General features: G+C 40.8%; 1 protein-coding gene and 1 non-coding gene across 14 annotated transcripts in view; both read right to left on the bottom strand.

The window, feature by feature from the left end:
• Nucleotides 1-674: 674 nt before the first annotated feature.
• The window catches only part of LOC149857767 (E1A-binding protein p400-like), a 38,741-nt gene continuing 19,366 nt past the window's right edge, over nt 675-20,049 (bottom strand). For 4 of the 13 annotated variants that reach the window (XM_090063052.1, XM_090063050.1, XM_090063051.1 and 1 more), the window contains 19 exons: nt 19,404-19,459; nt 18,665-18,963; nt 17,730-17,917; nt 17,467-17,636; nt 16,203-16,399; nt 15,316-15,427; nt 13,431-13,583; nt 12,579-12,662; nt 12,057-12,182; nt 11,394-11,438; nt 11,153-11,306; nt 9,210-9,445; nt 8,761-8,934; nt 7,218-7,351; nt 5,715-5,790; nt 4,655-4,759; nt 2,492-2,693; nt 1,893-2,010; nt 679-1,158 (listed from right to left, as the gene is read on the bottom strand). In XM_090063052.1, coding sequence (XP_089919178.1) covers nt 1,898-2,010; nt 2,492-2,693; nt 4,655-4,759; nt 5,715-5,790; nt 7,218-7,351; nt 8,761-8,934; nt 9,210-9,445; nt 11,153-11,306; nt 11,394-11,438; nt 12,057-12,182; nt 12,579-12,662; nt 13,431-13,583; nt 15,316-15,427; nt 16,203-16,399; nt 17,467-17,636; nt 17,730-17,917; nt 18,665-18,963; nt 19,404-19,459 — 2,624 coding nt within the window. In that variant the 3' untranslated portion in view covers nt 679-1,158; nt 1,893-1,897. Of the gene's footprint in view, nt 1,286-1,892; nt 2,011-2,094; nt 2,183-2,491; nt 2,694-4,654; nt 4,760-5,714; nt 5,791-7,217; nt 7,352-8,760; nt 8,935-9,209; nt 9,446-11,152; nt 11,307-11,393; nt 11,439-12,056; nt 12,183-12,578; nt 12,663-13,430; nt 13,584-15,315; nt 15,428-16,202; nt 16,400-17,466; nt 17,637-17,729; nt 17,918-18,664; nt 18,964-19,403; nt 19,460-20,049 lie in introns of those variants that run through there. The other 9 variants (XM_090063043.1, XM_090063042.1, XM_090063044.1 and 6 more) reach the window with 8 other exon arrangements.
• LOC149857768 (small nucleolar RNA SNORA49) lies at nt 16,898-17,034 on the bottom strand. The gene has a single exon (XR_016444368.1). It is a non-coding gene; the product is annotated as a small nucleolar RNA SNORA49 (small nucleolar RNA).

Genomic DNA, 20,049 nt, shown 5'->3' on the forward strand with positions numbered 1-20,049 from the left:
GAATAAAAGATATTATCTCTACTATGGGTCCTGATTGCCTTGATGAAAACAGGCCACTTTATTGTCACTTCCAGCCCTCCTGCTTTAGGGGCACAGGGTTATTTCAAGCAACACTCCAAAAAAAGCAAGGGGGGCACAGCTGTTGTTTTCATTTTGCTGCTGTCTGCTCCAGAGCATGCCAACTGCCCCATCCCAGTCACTCCACAAAGGAAACTGGGTTTTGGCATGAATGCTGCATGCTCCTGGAGGCTGGGGGGCACAGCGAGCTCCCACAGGCAGCGGCAGCACCACTGTCAGTCGCAGGAACATGGTGGTGGCAAGCGGGGAGTTCCTGCAGGTGGTCACAGTGGTGTCAGTGGCAGGGGGAGGGAGGTGGCAACTGCACACAGATGCCGCTGGCAGTGGTAACAGCACTTTTTTTGCAGGGAGGGCACCGCCATGCTCAGGGGGTGCCCGTGCTCCCCCTTACACGTCACCAATGGGTTTTGGGTTGTAGATGTGTTGAGGAAAGGCAGTCCTACTGAAAGGGTTAACAGGCTATTGTCAGGCATCGCCATGGCAACAACAGCCCAGCACCAGAATGAACAAGTTGTTCAGCTTTTGTCACTCTTTAATGCTGAGGATACAACACCACAGAATGGTCATTACCTTTCAGGGCAGAGTACCTTTCCTTTTCACTACCCCTTTTCTCATTAAAATTTCCATTAATATCTTTCCAAAGTTGGAGTGTATTTTACAGCAGTGATCTCATTAGGTTTTAAGGTTGCCCTTAGAAAAGAAGTACTCATGCTTAACGTACGTGGCAAACGGTGCACGGCGTGCGGCCATCATTGTCCTAGTTGAACACACACATACGACCTTGTACCTCTCTACTCAAGTTTAATTTAATTTAAACAGTAGTTTAATAATGTTTTCACAGATGCATTCATCTCAGTCTCAATGTAGGGATCCTCATATCAACTTTTAGTTGCTGATTTTTGTCTTCAGATTTGCTGGACGCCACACACCTGGGTCTGTGATTGAAAGCATATTGTTAGCAGAACTTGCTTCTGTACTAACTTCAGCAGGATCACTTGAGATGGAGCCACTGCTGCAGAAGTCTCACGAGCCTGCTCATCAGCATCTGCTGACTGGGCTATTGTGTGGCCAAAGCTGAACCTAAATTTTAGAAGAGGTTACTAGCCAGTTGTAAATTCTGCGATTGACCATTTGAACAAAAACGAGAACAGATGGCAGGCACCCCAGAAAAAACACAGACACTGTCTGAATGTTCCAGACCTGCACCCTAGGTTAAGAGAAACAGACAGTATTATTCTCAGGACCTGATCCCAATTACTGGGTCATTTGAGAAAGTTGCTCAACTTCTCTGTACCTCAGTTTGGCATTAAGACATAGGCATGAGGTGATGTCTCTGAATTAAGGACTATAATATTTTGCATTCATAGGGTACCAGTTATCCAAGAATTTCAGAAAACTATGAATCTATGAATCTTTGAAAGACAGGCATGGGAACAAATTCATCAGCTTATTAGACACTAAGTACCAAGGATTTAACAAAGACATGACTTCATGCTTCGTTCTACCCGAGATTTATTAATCTCCAGAACAAGCTTGTTCTTCAGTTGTCAGGTTTTTACTGCATCTCTCCTGCCTGTTGGCTACTTGATAATGGCCCTTATATCCTGTTTTTATTAACAGGCAGTCCTCGACTTAAGATGTTTTGAGTTGCAATGAACAGCACTTAGGCTTATTAATTGACACTGTGTTTCGACTTTGACATCAGTTTCGACTTTATGACGCTTGATCCGATGCGATGCCAATGAACAAGTTTGCTGCATCGCCCATCTCTCTAAAGAACATCTGTCCAAAATACAGCAAAGAAGGCCATTTACCTGCGCTACACAATAGGTTCTCCTTGAGCAATCTGGGAATGGATGGCGCTTTGTTGCTCAGCCGCTTGATGTGTATAGTTTAGACACTGTTGGACCTCTCCATCCGCTATCTGGGCTTCTGCAAGACAGCAGCAAAACAACATGCAACAAAAATTCCCAGTCTTCTAAACATATAATTAAAATGTCCAGCTGTTCACATTACCTTTTAATCTAAACAAAAATTAGTGATGTAAAATGTAGTTTCAATCTGGATTTGGTAAATCTACTTCCAGTAGTGAACAAAGCCATCCCTGCCATCATAAAAACATCAGAATAAAATTTATAAATATAAATTGGAAGACAATAACATCTATTACTATTTTCCCAAATATTTATAACACACATACAGTTATGTTGAGATCAAACATATTTTGCAAAATAGGTCCTTCCCAGAGTAATAGTCTGAAAAAGCAGGAAACAAGTCCAAAGAAAGCTATCTATACATTTAGTAACATTATGCTTAAAATGTACAACTGTCCAAGTTGGTTCCAAAGTCATGTTAAAGTTTGGAAGGTGAATTCATTTTGAAAAAGACTGCTTCCAAGGGAGATTTCTCTTACCTGGTGCTTTCTGTGGCTCCCTAAGAAGATCATTAATTTCAGCAGAAGAGATCTCAGGAGGAGAAGGGAGTGTTGCTACTCCTGGAGATGGAACAGTAGTTGCTAGAACAGACACCACTGAAAGATCTGCCAGAGGAACATGTACTGCCTTCGCACTTTGGACCTGCCTCAGTGCTTTTAGCTGGAAAGCAGGAAGACAAGTCTAAGGAACAAGGAATCGGGATTACTATATAGACACAACTGCTTTATAGTACACTGAGCTTGGCTTCAGACTCATGTGCCACTACAGTATCTGCTCTAGGATTAGGTGCAACTTCTATAGCTTGATCAGCTATTTCTCAAATTACTTGCATTTAACTTTTCTTCCATCTCTACTGCATATACCATTTGTGAAAAGCTCTTCAGGCTCATGGCTGTAACTCCTACTGAAATTATTAATAAAAATCTTATACAATTCCATGCTGCCTTCCATTACAGATTCTCGAAGCTCCCTACAACTTGTACTCAAACACTATAGCATCTTCAGATCATACACGAAACATACTATTTTCTGAACAAGAGAAAAAAAAAAGTACTGAATGAGAAAAAGTAAGTCATATAATAGAAATCAGAAAATTAGGGTTGAAAAAGACCTCAGGAGGCCATTTAGTCCAACCCCCTGCTCAAAGCAGGACCATCCCCAACTAGATCATCCCAGCCAAGGCTTTGTCTAGCCAGTCTTAAAAACCTCTAAGGATGGAGAGTCCACAACCTCTCTGGATAACCTGTTTCAGTGCTTTACTACCCTCTTTGTGAAGGAGTTTTCCCTGATATCTAACCTAAACTTCCCTTGCTGCAACTTACAGATTTCATAGATGTCATAGACATTAGGGGCTGGAAGGGACCTCACGAGATCACCGAGTCCGGCCCCCCTGCCATAGGCTGGAAGTCTGCTGGGGTCAAATGATCCCAGCAAGATAAGCATCCAAACATTTCTGAATGAGTCCAAAGTAGGTGCTTGCAAACTTAAGCCCACTGCTCCTTGTTCTGTCATCTCCCACCACTAAGAACAGTCCAACTCCATCCTCTTTGCAACCATTTTCAGGTAGTTGAAGGCTGCTACTAAATCTCCTCCAAGTCTTCTCATCTGCAGACTAAATAAGCCCAGTTCCTTCAGCTTCTCATCAAAAGTCATGTGCCCCAGCCCCTGAACCATTTTCACTGCCCTCTGCTGAACTCTCCAATTTGTCTATATCCTTTAGAAAGTAGGGAACCCAAAACTGGACACAGTACTCCAGATGTTACCTCACCAGTGCCTCACAGTGCCCTTGATGTGACGGCAACACTCCTACTAATGTAACTCAGTATGCCATTAGCCTAAACTAAAATGTTAGTTAAATTAAAATGTCGGGTCACAGAGACAAAAATGTTAACCCTACTTATGATAATCAAAAATGACCCTTCTGATGAAATATTTCCTGGGCATGAAAGCTACTGTACAGAGAAGCATCAGCTTTATTATGCCAAGGCACAACGGAAGTGAATAATGGACATCCTCAGATGCTATGAGAAGTAAGAAGCAAAACTGCAGGCTCACTACAACTGATAAGAGCAATGTGGGCATCACAAAAACTTGGTTATCATCAAGAGTCGTTCTGGCATTATTATGGGACATGTTAAAAAAGCCTCCCCACCCAAAAGCAGAACAGAAAACAAAACAAAAAATAATTTCCCCCATTAATTCCTTTTCTCACAGTCGGGTGCACGTAGAAGAAAAATACCAAGAAATTTTGTTCCATCCCTAATTGGGGAAAAATCAGAACTCAGTCTAACAGGCCCTTCTACATCTAAGGTATTTGACCCTATTTTAGAGCATCTCAAACAGTCCCACTATGAAAGAAGACAAATGCTCCTGTCTTCTCCAATGTGTCCTATAACACTAAACCTCAATCCTGCAATTGGATTTGTCGTCAAGGTCTTCTGCACTTGTATGGAACATCTGTGAAGTCTACAGGGCTACACAAAGGTACAGGGATCCAAAGTTGCAAATTCATTTGCAGGACTAGTACAGAGGAACACCTCCCTAACACATTAAAAAATGATAGATCCTGATATCCAGTTCTTTTACTGGCTCTGAAGTTTAGGGACCCACAGTCTGTATTTCTGATATAGCTGTTGCCCCACCTGTGTTTGTACCCGTGATGGAGGATGAACTTGTGCTTGTTGTATAGTTTGTTGTTGAGTTTCCTGTGGATCTACCCCTTTGCTCGTCTGGTTTTCAGTCAGAGTCTAAAATAACAGAAGAGGGGGGAAAAAGCAGCAAGGTAACAGAGTTTAATTTATTGATTTAAATTATTTGTGGTAAAAATCTCATAAGACTTGGCAGGACAAAAAGATGTGTCCAAAATGAACTATTAATAACAAAAAGTTGGGTAGCATTTGGCTGACTTCATTTAAAAAAAAAACAAAAAAAACAATAAAATACTGTACGCTACCTGCTTCTGACTCTATTGGTTTTAAAAATGCCCATAAAATGAAAGACTGAAAAAGAAAAGTAGTTGGAATTAACACAGACACAGAAGAACAATGTTAATATCTTTGATTTCATAGATTTCATAGACATCAGGGCTGGAAGGGACCTTGGGAGATCATTGAGTCCAGCCCCCTGCCCAAAGGGCAGGAAGTCAGCTGGGGTCATAGGATCCCAGCAAGATAAGCATCCAGTTTACTCTTGAAGGTGTTCAATGTAGGTGCTTGAACCACCTCCGCTGGCAGACTGTTCCAGACCTTGGGGGCTAGGACAGTAAAGAAATTCTTCCTTAGGTCCAGCCTGAAACGGTCTTGCAGGAGTTTGTGACCGTTCGACTTAGTCATCCCATGGGGCGCTCTGGTGAACAAACGTTCCCCCAGATCCTGGTGGTCACCCCGAGAAACTTATAGGTGGCCATCAAATCACCCCTGAGCCTATGCTTTTCCAGGCTAAAGAGTCCCAGGGCTCTCAGCCTATCATCGTAAGATCTGTTTTCCTGACCTCTGATCATGCGCGTGGCTCTCTTCTGGACTCTCTCAAGATATAGGGGCCAAAGCATTTTAAGTGCTATATGAAATGATTATTTAAAACTGCCAAAAATGCAATTACACCCTCAAATTCTTGTACTTGTACAAAACTATACATATTCAAGGCAAAGGCAGAAGTTAGGCAACTGAAAGAAAATAAAAGCCTGAGAGAATTAAATAAATGTACCTTTTTTACTTTTGCTTTAGGCTCCATGCAAGGGGATGCAGCCTCAGTTATGGAGGCTGGCTTATCCCAGTTACTTCTGTTGAAAGTAAGTAAGAGGTGGTTTAAACACTATTTTTGTAAAGCTGTACAAAATATGACATCTTCAAATAGAAAATCTTGCCTCCTAATTAAGCCAATAAGATCTGACAAAATTCAAGATCCGCCACCTCTATCCCCTGAATTCTCATTCTCTGGTTTTTGGACTGGTCTATATACTAACTTTAGTTCAGCTGGTTTAGTTTACTCAGGTATTTGCATTGCCTTGACATGATGATGCTGGTTTAAAATTGGCCTTATCAGTTTAGCTTCCCAGTGGAAGTCAGTTTATGTCTGACTTACACAGACATTCACACAAAGCTTCACTTGATTTAACTGACCCGACCTAAAATGAAAAAAGAAAAAATCTTGAAGCAAACCAATTCAACTATGTGCGTGCCCCAGGCCTCAACTGTACAGCGGGATGGCTCAGAGAAAAAACAAGCAGCAGATTGGAGGGAACTAAAATTCAGATCTGCACCCAACCCTGCCCTTCAACTTCCCCATCTCCTTGCCTATCAAACACAGAAGCGCTAGTTTTGTCTGCTACTCTTGGATGCCCCCTTTCCCCCCCCAGTTGACTGAGGCTCGAGAAATATAGGCTGGAAGTAAAAATAAGCTGTCTCCAATAAGTTTGGTTAGACCAGGTCTGTCCAACAGGCAGCTCCCAGACCACAAACTGCCCCTATTTAGCTGCCACTCTACCTCCTGTTCCAGTTGCAGAAGGAGCAAGGGCCTCTGGGTTCCTCTCCCTCTGCCTTCCCCTTCCCCACCCCAGGGGGTAGGACAGCACAGAGCAGCACAGCCCAAAGGACTGGGGAAGGCAATGGCCTGGGGCACCTGAGGGGCGTGAAACAGGAGGCAAGCCTGTGTCTGGGGAACTTACAGTGAGGCAGGGTGCCTGGTGAACTGGGCCCAGAAGGCATTGTGCAATGGAGGGCATTGGGGTAGGGGATGGCATGAGGTGCATGGTTCCCACTGGTGCACCCCAACTCGTGTGGCCTGCAGAGTGTGTGGCCCCAGCCATTCAGAACTGGGCAGCCTTGATTTTAACCAATCCACCACCATCACCTCACAACAGAGGGGGTTGGCATTACCTGTTCTCATTACCTAAAGAGATGAGCGACATACTGCTGGACTTGAGATGTGTAAAGATCAGTGGGCTGGGCCTACCTTATCCCTCTCCAGTACTTGGGGATGAAATATGAACTATACAAGCTTATCATTCTACAGGCACTGAAGCAGGATTTGATTTGTCAGGAAGGTCACTGCACTAAGTCTCAAATTGACCACAGAATCACCTGTGTATTTAAAACCCCGCTTCCCCTGTAAAATGAAAGGGGACTGCCACGTGAGCATTTGGACTTCTGCATATGAAAACACACCAGATCATTCTGCTCAATCTTACAAGCATGTAAGTTAACTTACAGAGTTTTATCTGGGGAACTTCTCTTTCTTGCAGCCATTGTCATTAAATCAAAGTGACTCATATAAAGTTGTACATGTGCAGAATTCTGGTCTTGGGCAGAAGTCTGCTTGGTACGAAGGTGACCATTCATTTTCTCAACAAAAAAAAGGGAAAGAAACAGATGCCATCACTAGAGACCACGGGATTATCTCAAAAATTGCAGTTTATACTTTCTTGATCAGACAAATTCTAAATTTTTTTTAATATCCTTAAATAGCAAGAAAAGCTAGTCTTTGTTATCAAATATACTGGTTGATTTATTAATTGCTTACTATAATACTTTCCACCAGAAAATTCTAGATACTTGTTAGTACTCATAACACATTTGCAGAAAAGGCAAACCATGGCACAGGTTAAATGACATGTGCAAAGCCATGCAGCAAGTCACTTTCATAGCAACCAACAATATATCAAATTTATGGTCCCAGTGATCAGTATCTCTCTTGCTGCGGACAGAAATATATTCAGAGAGATAATAAACTTGTCTATGGCTGTTTCTCCCTTGTTAAAAAGTCTAATTAAGTCCTCAGGAAGTGTTTTGACAACAGGTATATATATACAGTCTCTCATATTATCCACATACTTTCAATCGGCTGCACATAAAATACCAGTGAGCTAGATGCCTGCATTTCTTTCTAGAAAAGAAAGTTATTTTCAAACCTAGTTAAACCTTCCCCCTGCCCCTTTTTTCCCCCATCACAACTAAGTTTCCAAACACCACTGTTACAAAAGCAGTCTTTTTGCTTCTATTTTTGGATGACCATAATACAATCTGTAAAAATAAATAAATAATTGTTACAATATTTTAGCTTTATTTTTTCATGCTATAGTTACAATGAGCTATGAATAATGCTTTTAAACCACCTCAGAGTTTCACTTTGAGTTGCCATTGGTTGGCAGGACGGTCTGATACTATTTTGAGACTGAATTAATCTCCAGAAAAACATTTGCCCCAGAAGCTTACCAAAGTGATTCAACTTACTGATTTTAACTGTGTTTTGATCAGCAAGCAAGAAACCTTGATTTAAATAATAACTTTTAATTTTGTTTTGTATTTGTACTTTACTTATTTTCCTAAAGAAATGTTTTAAATGCCTCACTGATAAGCAGCAAATTATATATTTGATTGCCAATTAACTTCTGCACTAGATTATGGCAGTTTTTTCAAGTCTACCACAAGTGAATTTTAAATTTACCTTATTCAGTGGGAAAAGGCACCACTAATTAGAGTTGGTCCCACCCTGATACATCTCTTAACACAAGAAAGGAATGATTTAACACCAGAACAACTTGACTTCTATTCTGTTTTGAGACGCATATTCAGAAATAACATCATTGTCTTAAAACCTGTTTAACTGACTAAAGCTAAAATAGTAAATCTGCTCTTCTGTGATTATGAATTATTCTCATTTAAATTTCAATCCCTACCCTTGACAGGGTATAAATCAGGCTTTAAATGAAATCACTGCCTACAGTGTAATGCACAATTCAGCTTAAACTCACCTTTACTTCCTCTCTTGCTATAACAAGATTTACAAATCGATTTTGGCATTGTTTTGATGAGCGATAAGCTTGGCTACAGGTATTAACAACGTCGCTGACAAGATCCCAATTGGGTGTCTGAGCCGGTGATACAACAGCTAGATTTAAAGGAAGCTGCAGTAACTGTTTCACCGCCTAGGAGAAGGAGAATGCACAAAATTCAGTGCCACTATAAATAAAACTACAAAAGTTGTCATTATATATGTTCTACAGTGTGCGCATGGATCTCACTGTCTAGTGAGTCTCAGTAAACTCATCAGCCTCCCCAAAAGCTAGATTAGGTTTGCAGGGAGGGAACTTCCCCTCCCTTCTCCCCACAAAGCAGAGTCATTTCTAAAGTCAAACAAACTAAAGTTACGAGGAAAAAGGTAAGAACAAAACCCAAGTAATGAAACAAAACCTAGTCTTACCTGTAACAGCGCCCTGTCTTCACTTATCTGCCACTCAGGGCTATCCTGTCCAGCCTCTGCAGCTGATCTGACAAAAGCAGGCAAAAGTTTTGCAAAGAAAGCTCGCCGCCTTCGCAAAAGTTTGTTTCTCTCTCCTTTGCCCTTTTGTTGCATTTCCAACAGCCTCAGATTCACATGGCCAAAAAGTGATGGAGGAGGAGTAGCCATCTTCCCATGGTGATGCTTTTTACTCTTACCTGAAATGACCAATGGAACAGGGGTTAGCACAGGGGTAGGCAACATTTTTTGGCTGGAGTGCCAAAAAAACTACAATGTCTACCTTGGAAAGTGCCAGAGTGCTGACATGCGGGAGCCCAGAGCAGCTGTTTGCAGCCTCCCGGCTGCAGCCAGCCCACAAGGCCCAGTCTGCTTGCACCAGGGCTTGCAGCCTCCCAGCTGCCTGCTGGGAGCAGCCTGGGCTCCATGGCTGGCAGCAGCTGCTCAGAGCCCGGGCTGGCGGTGGTGTGCCAAGCAAAATGGCCTTGTGCGCCGTGCTCGGCACATGTGCCGGGGGTTGCTGACCCCTGGGTTATCACCTTCAGTGAGAGGATGGATGGATGTCTGGGGGTGGGGAGGGGTTTAAGACAATAAATCCATAACAAAAGTAGGAATGTACCAATCATTTAGCCCTAATGGAGATTAGTGCACAGCTCTGCTCAGAATGGAATGCCTTCAATTTATGGTCAAACACCTGTGTATTTAACATGATACCTGTATATCTCACTTCTTACTTGCCTCTTCAGTTACCCCCCTTTATGTACAACTAAATCCACAGGACACTGGTTACCAACAGTTTCATGTGAACTAATGCTTAGACAGAGTATGGCGAGTATGGCAAATTGCAGTACTAGAGACAGAAAATAAAAACTTAGCAGCGGAGGAGACTGGGACCAGAGCATACAGAAGCCTCACCGCTACATTGCCGTTAGTTTCATTTACTGTAATTCCTATTTCCAATCCAGCAAATGTGAAAATGGGTAAAATTACAGGGCACAATTTTAAGGCAGTCCACATAGTTTTTAAATAGAGGTTCACCAATACGTTGGTCCGACATCAGATCGGCACCAATATACAGAAAATTGAGCGTACACGAAATCAGCCTGATGTGGCCAATAAATGTCTGTGCATGCGCACAGCCGCAGCGCAGCACATAGGCAGCAAGGAGTGCAGCCCGGCAGCGTGGAGAGCTACATGCAGCTGGTAAATCTGTTGTGGTGAAAGGGGAGCAAAGGGGCATGGTGGGGGGACAAATCATAGAGAGAAGAGGTGATGGAGGGAGCGGGGCTGGAGCTGCAGTTTGTCCGAGGAGTGGGGGGGGGCTCCTGCCACTGCATGCACCCTGGGAGGGCATGGGGGGAGGGGGAGAACATGTGCCTTGGATCTGCCTGGGGCGCGGGTGGGGTGGGCTGCAGCTGTAGGTTGGGGCTGGGACTGTGCTGGGCCCTCCCGGGATGTGCTCAGCAGTGGGAGCTGCTTGCCCCCTGTGCCCCTCCATCCCATGCCCTGCCCCGGCTGGACAGCGCTTGCCCCAGCCCCATTCCTTGATCTACTCCCCCCATGCCCTTTCCCTCCCCACTCCCCTTCCACAACCACAACTAGCAGCTAGACACAGCTCTCCGTGCTGTATTGGAAATTGGATTGGTATCAGCTGATATGACTCCTTAAAAATCAGCTGTCGCTATCGCCCCCCAAAAAATCTCTATCACTGCACCCCTATTTTTAAGCATGCATTTTTCATGAAAAGAAGTCTAATTTGGTCAGGAAAATTATATTCACAGGTTCAAGTTTTAAGATGCGTCATTAAAAAATGTTCTGTAGGAATTCAGTCACTTAAGTTTGTGAAGCTCTCCTTACCACCTTTTTGTAAACCACACAAATACAGCCTTCCAAAACATAGCCTTTACCAGATGGATCCAACTGCTGCCGCTCTTGCTTCATCTGACTGTATAAAGGTGGTAGCTTGGACTCAGAAATTGGAGTTCTATCATACATCAGCCACAAAACAGAATCAATATATGTATCATCATGATCTTCTGGCAGGGTCAGGGGAGTCCAAAGCTGCATGCAATACCATTTACATCATGTTAGTTTGCTACCAACAGATAAAGTTTTTTTCCTTTAAAAAACCCCAAAAAAACAACTTACAGGCATTATTTCCATTTGTCCATCTGAACCTTCATAGATATATTCCTGTAAAAGCAGCAAGACAATTCTTAACCTCTAATGATTCCAGTAAATAGAAATAATTTATGAAAAAGCATATGCATGCTTGTAACTACAATGCATGTGCTTTAAAAGTTGCAACAAACACATGTAATACTGAAGTAAAAAAAATGCAATTGTGCTCGTTCAACGATTCTCAACAGGGTCCCAGAGCACCCCAGAATGCCTTTAGATCCTTTTTCTTGAGTGTCTCGACTCTCCTTAAGTCTAACAAGATTGAAAAGCACTGTGCTGATAAGCTAGATTTTAATGTTATAGGGGCAGCACACCTCTGCTTCCACTGCATCGCAGCTCCCATTTTCTTCAGCTCTGTTCTCTCAGTCTCTTCCCTCATGCCAATCTTGGAGCAGCTCTGCCAGATACTAAGTGAAGTCAATCTGCTGCCTGAATAATTTATTCTCAAACCACAGCAGCCAGTGAACTCGACAAAATAAGAATGGGTCACCTGTGGAAAAACCTACAACCTGGAGCTAAAGGCACAAAGTGGGGGACCAGAGGTACCACCTACTTATCCTTAACAGCAAAACTGATCATCACAAATATACGATATATGAAAACAGGGCCTATAGGTACTTGGAAAGTTACCGTGTTATAAGCATCTTGTCTGGTGTAGGTTAAGAGCTCTTCCTCTTCATACTGCATTTTCTCTTCTCTACCTTTCAACTCCTTGATCTGATGGAGCTCCCATTTTATCTTTGCATTTTTCAAGTCCTGTTGGAGATAAATTCAATATAATTTTAATCAAGCCTGATAGTAAAGCAACCCTCTAGTCTTCACAAAAATATTCCTCGTAAGTGCATCACCACACATGATTACAATAACTGGAATAAACATATAGTGACATAACACAGTGGTAACAAAGAATTTTTAGCTTTTAGCCTACATGCTTTTAACTGATACAACCACAACAGCTTTCCACCATACCAGGACATCACGCATACACCAAGCAAACCTATACTATCTCAATAAATGCCCATTACTCCCCCCTGCCCCCCCCACAATAAAGTCCTACAGAATCATAATCACTTTAAATAAAATTATATTGACAAAAGAGTCTTTTAGCATTTTTCTACTGGTACATTCACATAGTGAAATATATTCCCTTACCTCATTGGCTTTCTGCTTTTCTGGATCAGTGGAAGCATAACACAATTCCAAGAAATTCAAAGCATATTTCTCAATCGGCAAGAGCTATTTAGAAAACACATATAAACCTAAATAACTAGTCGTATATGCGAAAATAACTGTAAGTAAACACTTATCTTACACCTGGTACTTAGGAAAGACAGCATCTTTTATTTCCTTCATATAAAAAGGGACCAAACTGTTGCTAGTCAGAATATAGGCCTGAAAGCTGATCTCTCCCAAGTTCTAGCCCCAGCTCTGCTACCGACTCACAGAATAGCTGTGGATCAGAATCAGCTTCTTTGCCTCCATTGTACCATCCATCATCCACAATACAGTATAAAGCCTCCAATGATTTTGACTACAGTATTTGGATGCTGCACAGGTGGTATATGGACTATTGAAAGGAAACATAGGTGGAACAAAGGGCTAATCAGGAATCAAGAGAATACAGGAAATTCTAAAAATAGCTATTCAAATTAGAACTGGAACGGGCATAGCCTCAGAGAAGGCGTATCAGGCTGATAATCACCTGGATATAACCCAGGTGTGTCTACTGTTTTTCCTCTTATTGGAAATGACTTCCTTTTAAATCAGTGCAAGTGGAATCCCTCAGGAAAAAGATCTACCACCTGAAAAATCTGTTTTAGTTGCTGACCCAATGGATCAGACAAACCAGGTCAGATTGCCTCCAATAATTGGGTAGTGTGTACAGTCTCATACCCGGAACATAGTTCTTGTCAGGTGCACTGAGGACACTGTTCTTTGGCTAAAGAAGAAGCTATTTGAAACCTCATGTTCCCAAATGTGGGCATACAATTGAGAGAGACATACTTGGTCCATAAAGTCAATCAATTCCTTTAACTGTGAAGGAGCCATACTATTTCTTGCATCATGTAATTCCGAAGTTATGTCCGCTCTCAATTCATATCTCGTCTCCTGTGCATATTTTCTGGGATCCTCTTTCCCCTGTGCAATAGTAAGAGCCTTTTGAAAAAAAATAAGAACATTAAAGTGAGACTGAGATGACAGTAAAAAAAAAAAAAAAAAACAACCTACATCAGAACTGAACTTCAGTCTCAATCCTAAAAAACAAGACTACAGAGCACAATGAGTACCTTACCAGAACAGGCTGTCATCTTCATCTGACAAAGCTAAGAATAGGGCAACGTAAAAACGGTAGAATTATGACAGTTGACGATGCACACAAAACATTTTGGTTGCCTGAAGTTTTTTCTGCTTTTTTTGCATTACATGGCAACATATTATAAAAAAAACAAACAATGAAAATATTTAGCAGAAATGCTAATACAGAACAAAATGAGAACACATCTTCATCCACCAAAAGAAAAAAAAAACCAACTCTGGTAGACATTTTCATTTTCCTTCACCTAAGAAATGGAGTCAAAAGTTTCATGTAAGCATTAGGTGACTTAATGGAGTACAGACAATGCCAAAAATTTGTTTTCTTTACGGTACATGGTACGCATTTTAATTACCTCCTTCAATCTTATTAGCATTAGCAACAGAATTACGCAACTGTAGGACAGCTATAATTAAGGAATTTAACGAGCAATTTTATTTTAATAGAAATCCTTTCTGAGTTTGGTTAACACACATTTTACCTCCAGTTTATTTTCCATCTCAGCCAAAATCTTTAGCCCAGATTACTGACATTCCTATGGATTTCAGACAGAGCCACACACAACCCAGGGAGCATACATCACATAATTCAAAAGACTCTAGGAAAGATTTCAGGAATGACAGGGAGAATCACACACATGAATGAGAAGACTGGGATATCATCATGCTGATCTTGGACAAGTAATTAAAGTGTAGACACTCACTTTGCCATACCATGTAAAAAAAACAAAAACTTCAAATATCAATAAGTAATCAGAAAAGAAGTGATCTGTATAAAAACCCTTGAAACCTTTGGCAAGGTTGTTTCTACTGTAGAAACAGACACCCAAGAAAGTACCACAAACTCTCGGGCTTCCATTCTGAAATGAAGAGCCTCTTATAGAACATGTGCTACAAAAAAAATTCCTGGATGCACTCAGCTGCAGCTGAAAAAATATTCAATTCCCAACCAAAACTCAGGATTTTTTAAGTGGTTTTAACGTTTAGCAGGAATATGGATTCAATTATTTCTAGAAAGCCATATGTTAGTGAAAGGTATACAATAATGGCATGTACATATGGGAAGTTTTAATGCATGTGAAAAAGATGATTTTGCCATTATTTGGCTACAACTCAACCTTGCTAAGAAATGGTCTTGTATGACAGAATTAGTCTAAAAAACCAAAGGACATACAACGGTTTCCTTTATTTCCTATGATATTAATTGCAAGGTATAGGCAAGTCCTTCCACATAGAGGTCTTTGATGAAAACAGATTATTTTCTTTTGGCCTAACAATAGCATCCTTTCAAACTTTATTTTGGAAAGTTTCAAGGCAAAACTGCAAAGTACTCTTCCAGATCAAAGTCAAACTTATACTGTTATATCTCCTCAGCCATTAAACTAGCCTTGGAAAATCGTGAAAGTTTACTATCCAGATCATTAAAACCCATTAAAAATATTACTATCCCCAGGCAATATTTTTTAAAATAATAATATAGAACTGAAAGTTGCTGAACACTCCTGGCCCCAATCCACTCAATTTTTTATGCATTTGCAGGGAACCTTTCATGCTTAACACACTTGTATTAAAGTACCTGTGTTAGAAATGCCACGGGATTGTCATTTCCTGAAGCAGCTACCTCTCTGATGAGATGTTTAGTGCCATTTTTCAACAGCATCTCTTCTATGGAATTGCTACTTACAAGCCTGCAGGAAAAATGCCCATTAAACACTGTATTTTTTTTTTTATTATTTTTTTTTATAAACGTGGCTTTCCAAATCTAAGTGCTCCAAAGCTAACTTTCCTTATGCAGATATTAGCAATGCAAATCTAGCTCAGGGGCTGTTATGCCTTTTTTGCTGGACTACCAGGATGCAAGTAAGATCCACATCTTTCTGAATGCACCCAGTAGCTTCTAGTGTGATAAAGTACAAAATATCAGCTCGGTGCCAATAACTTTTCTCAGCTTCTCTTCATGAAACAGCCACCTGAAAGAAGCCCTCAGCCAGGCATTAGAACCTTATTACACTCAGTGTGTGACAGGTATTGACTGCTTTAAAGAAAAAAATGCTTAATCAGCAAGAATATTCTCATCCATGAACCCCAGCTTATGATCATGCCCATTAGTACTCTGTTACATTAGTCCTCCTTTTGGAAAAGTGTGTGGTTTCTCTTTTCCTGTTCTCATCCTTAAAGACGGGTATAAGAGCTACAATAATGGGAAAGAATAAAGTCTTCAACACCCCCCCCCCCCGCTTTTCTCTGAAGAACAGCTTTCAGATGGGGAATAATGGCCTTTATTCTATTTTTTTTAAACCAAGGATGTCTTACTGAGGAACTGGCCAATGCAGAGCTTTTAAAACTCCCACCCCCAAGTCCTCTCTAGCAGCAACTTTGTCCATCTTCCATTACCTTTTCCATTCCTATCCATTAGCCTTTACGCTCCTATACATTTAAATGGCTTCTCCATACTAACGTTACCTGTACACATGGATGTCTCTGCCTCTCTGAAGCCTGCGGCACCATTCCTGGGCCTTTGCATCCATCAGTGGATCCAAATCGACATCATAGAATACAGCAGCATCTGCCTCTATACAAGTGACACCTGCTGAAGGGCTGTGAGAGGACAGAATAGCACAAAAGATCCGCTTGCCTCTGTTGAAAACATTTATCTGCTCCTAAAATGGGGAAAGTTAATTACAACATGAAAGTGATGTTAATAATGAACTGATTTGGTGGGTTTTTTTTTACTAGACTTCAAGAAAAGGAACATCTTTGAAAAAAAGTTCTATTTGCCTCTCTAATCCACCTCAAAGGGTGCCAAGAGTCTTACAGTGGTTTTGTTACTATGTTTAAGTTTAAACAAACAGTCCAATTTCATTTATGTAATTTTTTTTTCTTTTTGACCAATGTAGATGCTACAAGAGTGAGAACAGCTCTTGCCTTGTGACTTTACAGAGATCATATCAAATTAATCTTCTTTATTACGTACCCTGTAGCTCCTTTATTGCCCTTTCCTAATGGCCAAGTTGAGACTCTCCGACTGTGCACCTTGCAAGGTTGGTGCTTTAAAATAACATATATCTGTAGGTATATTATACTGCATTTGACTCAAAGCACAACAGTAAGATAAAAGATGAAAAATACAAAGGAAACCAACCGCGTTATTGAGACTAAATGTTTGCTCAAATTGTAGGCCCCAAAGGAAACATAAAACCTAGTGGGGAGGGATATGAGCATACTTTTAATTTATCCTCAGGCAATGCCAGGGCACTACACAGGCATAAAAGCCCCTGGAGTAAGGCTGAGGAAGAGCCAAGACAAAAATATAATCAAAGCAAAAAATGCCCATTGTGTTGTCATCTACAGACAGTAACATTGTAAGCACTAAGTCAAGGATATTATTAACATGCATGAATTTGATCACATTCATTTGTGATCAAAGTTCTCAAGCGCCACATAAAAAGTCTTGAGCAGGACAATTCAAGATGCACTGCTTCAATAACCTCTCCCTTCCTTGCCACCTACCAATAAAATGTATCCATTTTTTAAACACATTACTGCTATTATTTAGTTGTTTTAGCAAAAACTGCATGCCAAGCTTCTGGCCCTACTATATGAGAAGCTAATTTATATACATATTTTATAAATATTGCATAGCATTGTTGTATACTACTCCATTTGGGCATTTTTTTCTCCAGTCAGACAAGTTTTAGCATCACTTTACTGCATAGGCCTCTCTCACCAGATGCTGCTCACAGCTGGCATACTCTTCAACTCTTATGTAGGTGAGAAAGTGGAAGTTTAGAAACTGTTCCAAGATATCCAGCATCAGAGTCATCTGTGTTAAAATCAGCACACGATGCCCTTCTGATTTCAGCTTCTGAAGCAAGACAGACAGAGCCTCCAACTTTCCTGTTTGGGAAAAAAAAAATGAAGCATTTCCACGCAGCATGCATCTATCAGAGAAAGCAGGTCTCCATGAGTATGCGAACCATTATCCTTTACCTGAATCATACTGCACTAGTCGGCGGTCAGGGAACTGTAGTAAGGGCAGAGTGGTAATCTGCTGCAGCTGATGGAAATAGGGAGCTACTTGCTCTTCAAGATTGTGCTTTAAGGTTTTCATACTACGGGCGTATGAAGGAGGATTTGCTGGACGAGCAACAACTGCAGCTGGCAGCACACACAGAGTGCTGCAAAAGGAAGCAAAACTTTAGTACTGCCAACCCTAACAGCACAAACTATCCATATGGAACAAAGCTCTAAATATTCAAAACCAGTAGTAAAAAGAAGGGCTTGCATGGGAAAAAGTAAGAAGTGAGACAATAAGTGAGAGTATAGAAGACCAGAACAGACAGTGACAGGATAGATACAGTTTTTTTATCACTGCCACAGAAAAACAAGGAGTCCTCAGCATACCCACTACTTGAGATGAACATGGGTAAGGAGGATCCTGGTAAAAACAGATACCCACTAGCCCTGTGTTACAAAGGCAAGTGCCCCTCTAGTTTAATTTCTTAATGTTTACCTTTTGTTCTTCAGCATTCATTCACAAGAGTCAGACAAAGTGTGGCTAAATGCTGTAGATTCCCACACAGTATTACATTTTGCAACTAGAGTTGTCATCGTCTGATAACTAACAGTCATTGCTGGCAATGTTACAGGATACAGAATCTTTCAAATCACCAGCATAAAAAACCAGACTCAACACAGGAGAAAAACCTCAACATGACAGAACAAGGAAAATAATAAGGTAGGAACTTGGATAATGGTTTATTTTGTTTAGCAAAAAGAATGACTGTCAATCAACTTCTGCATTTGCAATATCAATACTACAAAAAAGTAGGAAGAAACAAGAAACACCAGGTCAGTTGAGAGTGCTGCTTACATATAACTTCATTTGTGTAAAACTAACAAATCCATCCATCATTTACAATTACCTGTTCACAACGTCCTTCAAGGACTCCTGTCGCTGCCCTGGTACCAATACCAGGTCTTGAAGTGGATCACTCAGGCCTTCTGAGGCCCTTGAAGAAAGGCAACAGTTCACAAAGCCAGCCCACCTCCATTTGTTGATGCTGGCAGAATACTGCCATGGAGTTTTCCTTTCACTAATCAAAAAACAAATTCCCAGCAAGTCTCTGCCATACACTGGGGCTTTAGAACAACGGTGCTCATTGCCAGAAAGTATTCTGTCTACATGCTCCTTCCAAAGCCTGTTCTTTTCCTCTGTTAAAGCCTAAGAATAGAACATATTTTATATGTAGCTTATCAAAACAGAGAACTGTGTAAACATAAAGTTGTTCAAGAGAAAGTTTAAAGTCAATTCCATTAATGAAAAAGGGGAAGACATTAAGGAACAGACAGCAGAGCAAATAGTATAAGTATGGTGAAAAGGCAGATACTGAGCTAGGACATTTTTAAGCACATAAATATCATTAACTTTCGCTACATCATGCCTGCTGATGAAAATATTTCTTCTACCTTATATTCAAAGTGTGAATTCTGAGCCACTACCCAGCTCCACATAACCTGGATGGGCATGAGAGAGGTCTCTGGATACCAGATATTCTGCATGCTTTATTTATGTACCGTTCTTTCTGAATTAGATACAACACCACTACACAAAAGCAGCACAACACATACTCTAATCTACAGTACAAAGAACTGGTATTATACCTGTGTTGGACATCCTAGGAGAGACATGGATGTTGATTTAGTTTCTGGATCATTCACTGTCAAAGTAGTAAATGCATTTTTCCAGAAAAGCAAAGAGATAAGAAACAAAAGCTTTATTTAAAAATATATATTTCTATATAGAAACAGTTATTGTAAAGGGAAAAAAAACTAATGCTATGTAGATGTTCTATCTGTGCATAGTTCACACTAAAAGTTTACTTCCCAGTTATTCAAGAACCCTACCATTGTGTCAAAATTAATGCTCAACATCCCTCAAAAATGTGTTGCCAAAATTCCAAGTCAGCATACTGCAACATTTAAGCCAAACCACAGACCAATAATCATAATAAAAGCACCATTGCAGGAATGTTTAATATATTCCTGGCACGTTTGGTACTCAAAGTAACAGAACCATCAGTTCTTAATATCCTCCAGTGCACAGGAATGGTGTTACATATGAGAGTGAACAACAATACAATGCATTTTCATCCTATTCTCCCAAATAGCAGGGAGAATTTATTTTTTAAACATGTTTTAAGTGGTTGAAACATTTGGCCCATCAACAGTATCCAATGGAGTACAGGAAGAAAAAAATAATATTGGTCTAAAATGACAGAGCTCTCCAAATGTTATGTGAAAGAAAAAA

This window comes from Crocodylus siamensis, chromosome 9 (assembly GCF_052110815.1).
Source record: "Crocodylus siamensis isolate JL-2025a chromosome 9, ASM5211081v1, whole genome shotgun sequence".
Classification (NCBI taxonomy): Eukaryota; Metazoa; Chordata; order Crocodylia; family Crocodylidae; genus Crocodylus; species Crocodylus siamensis.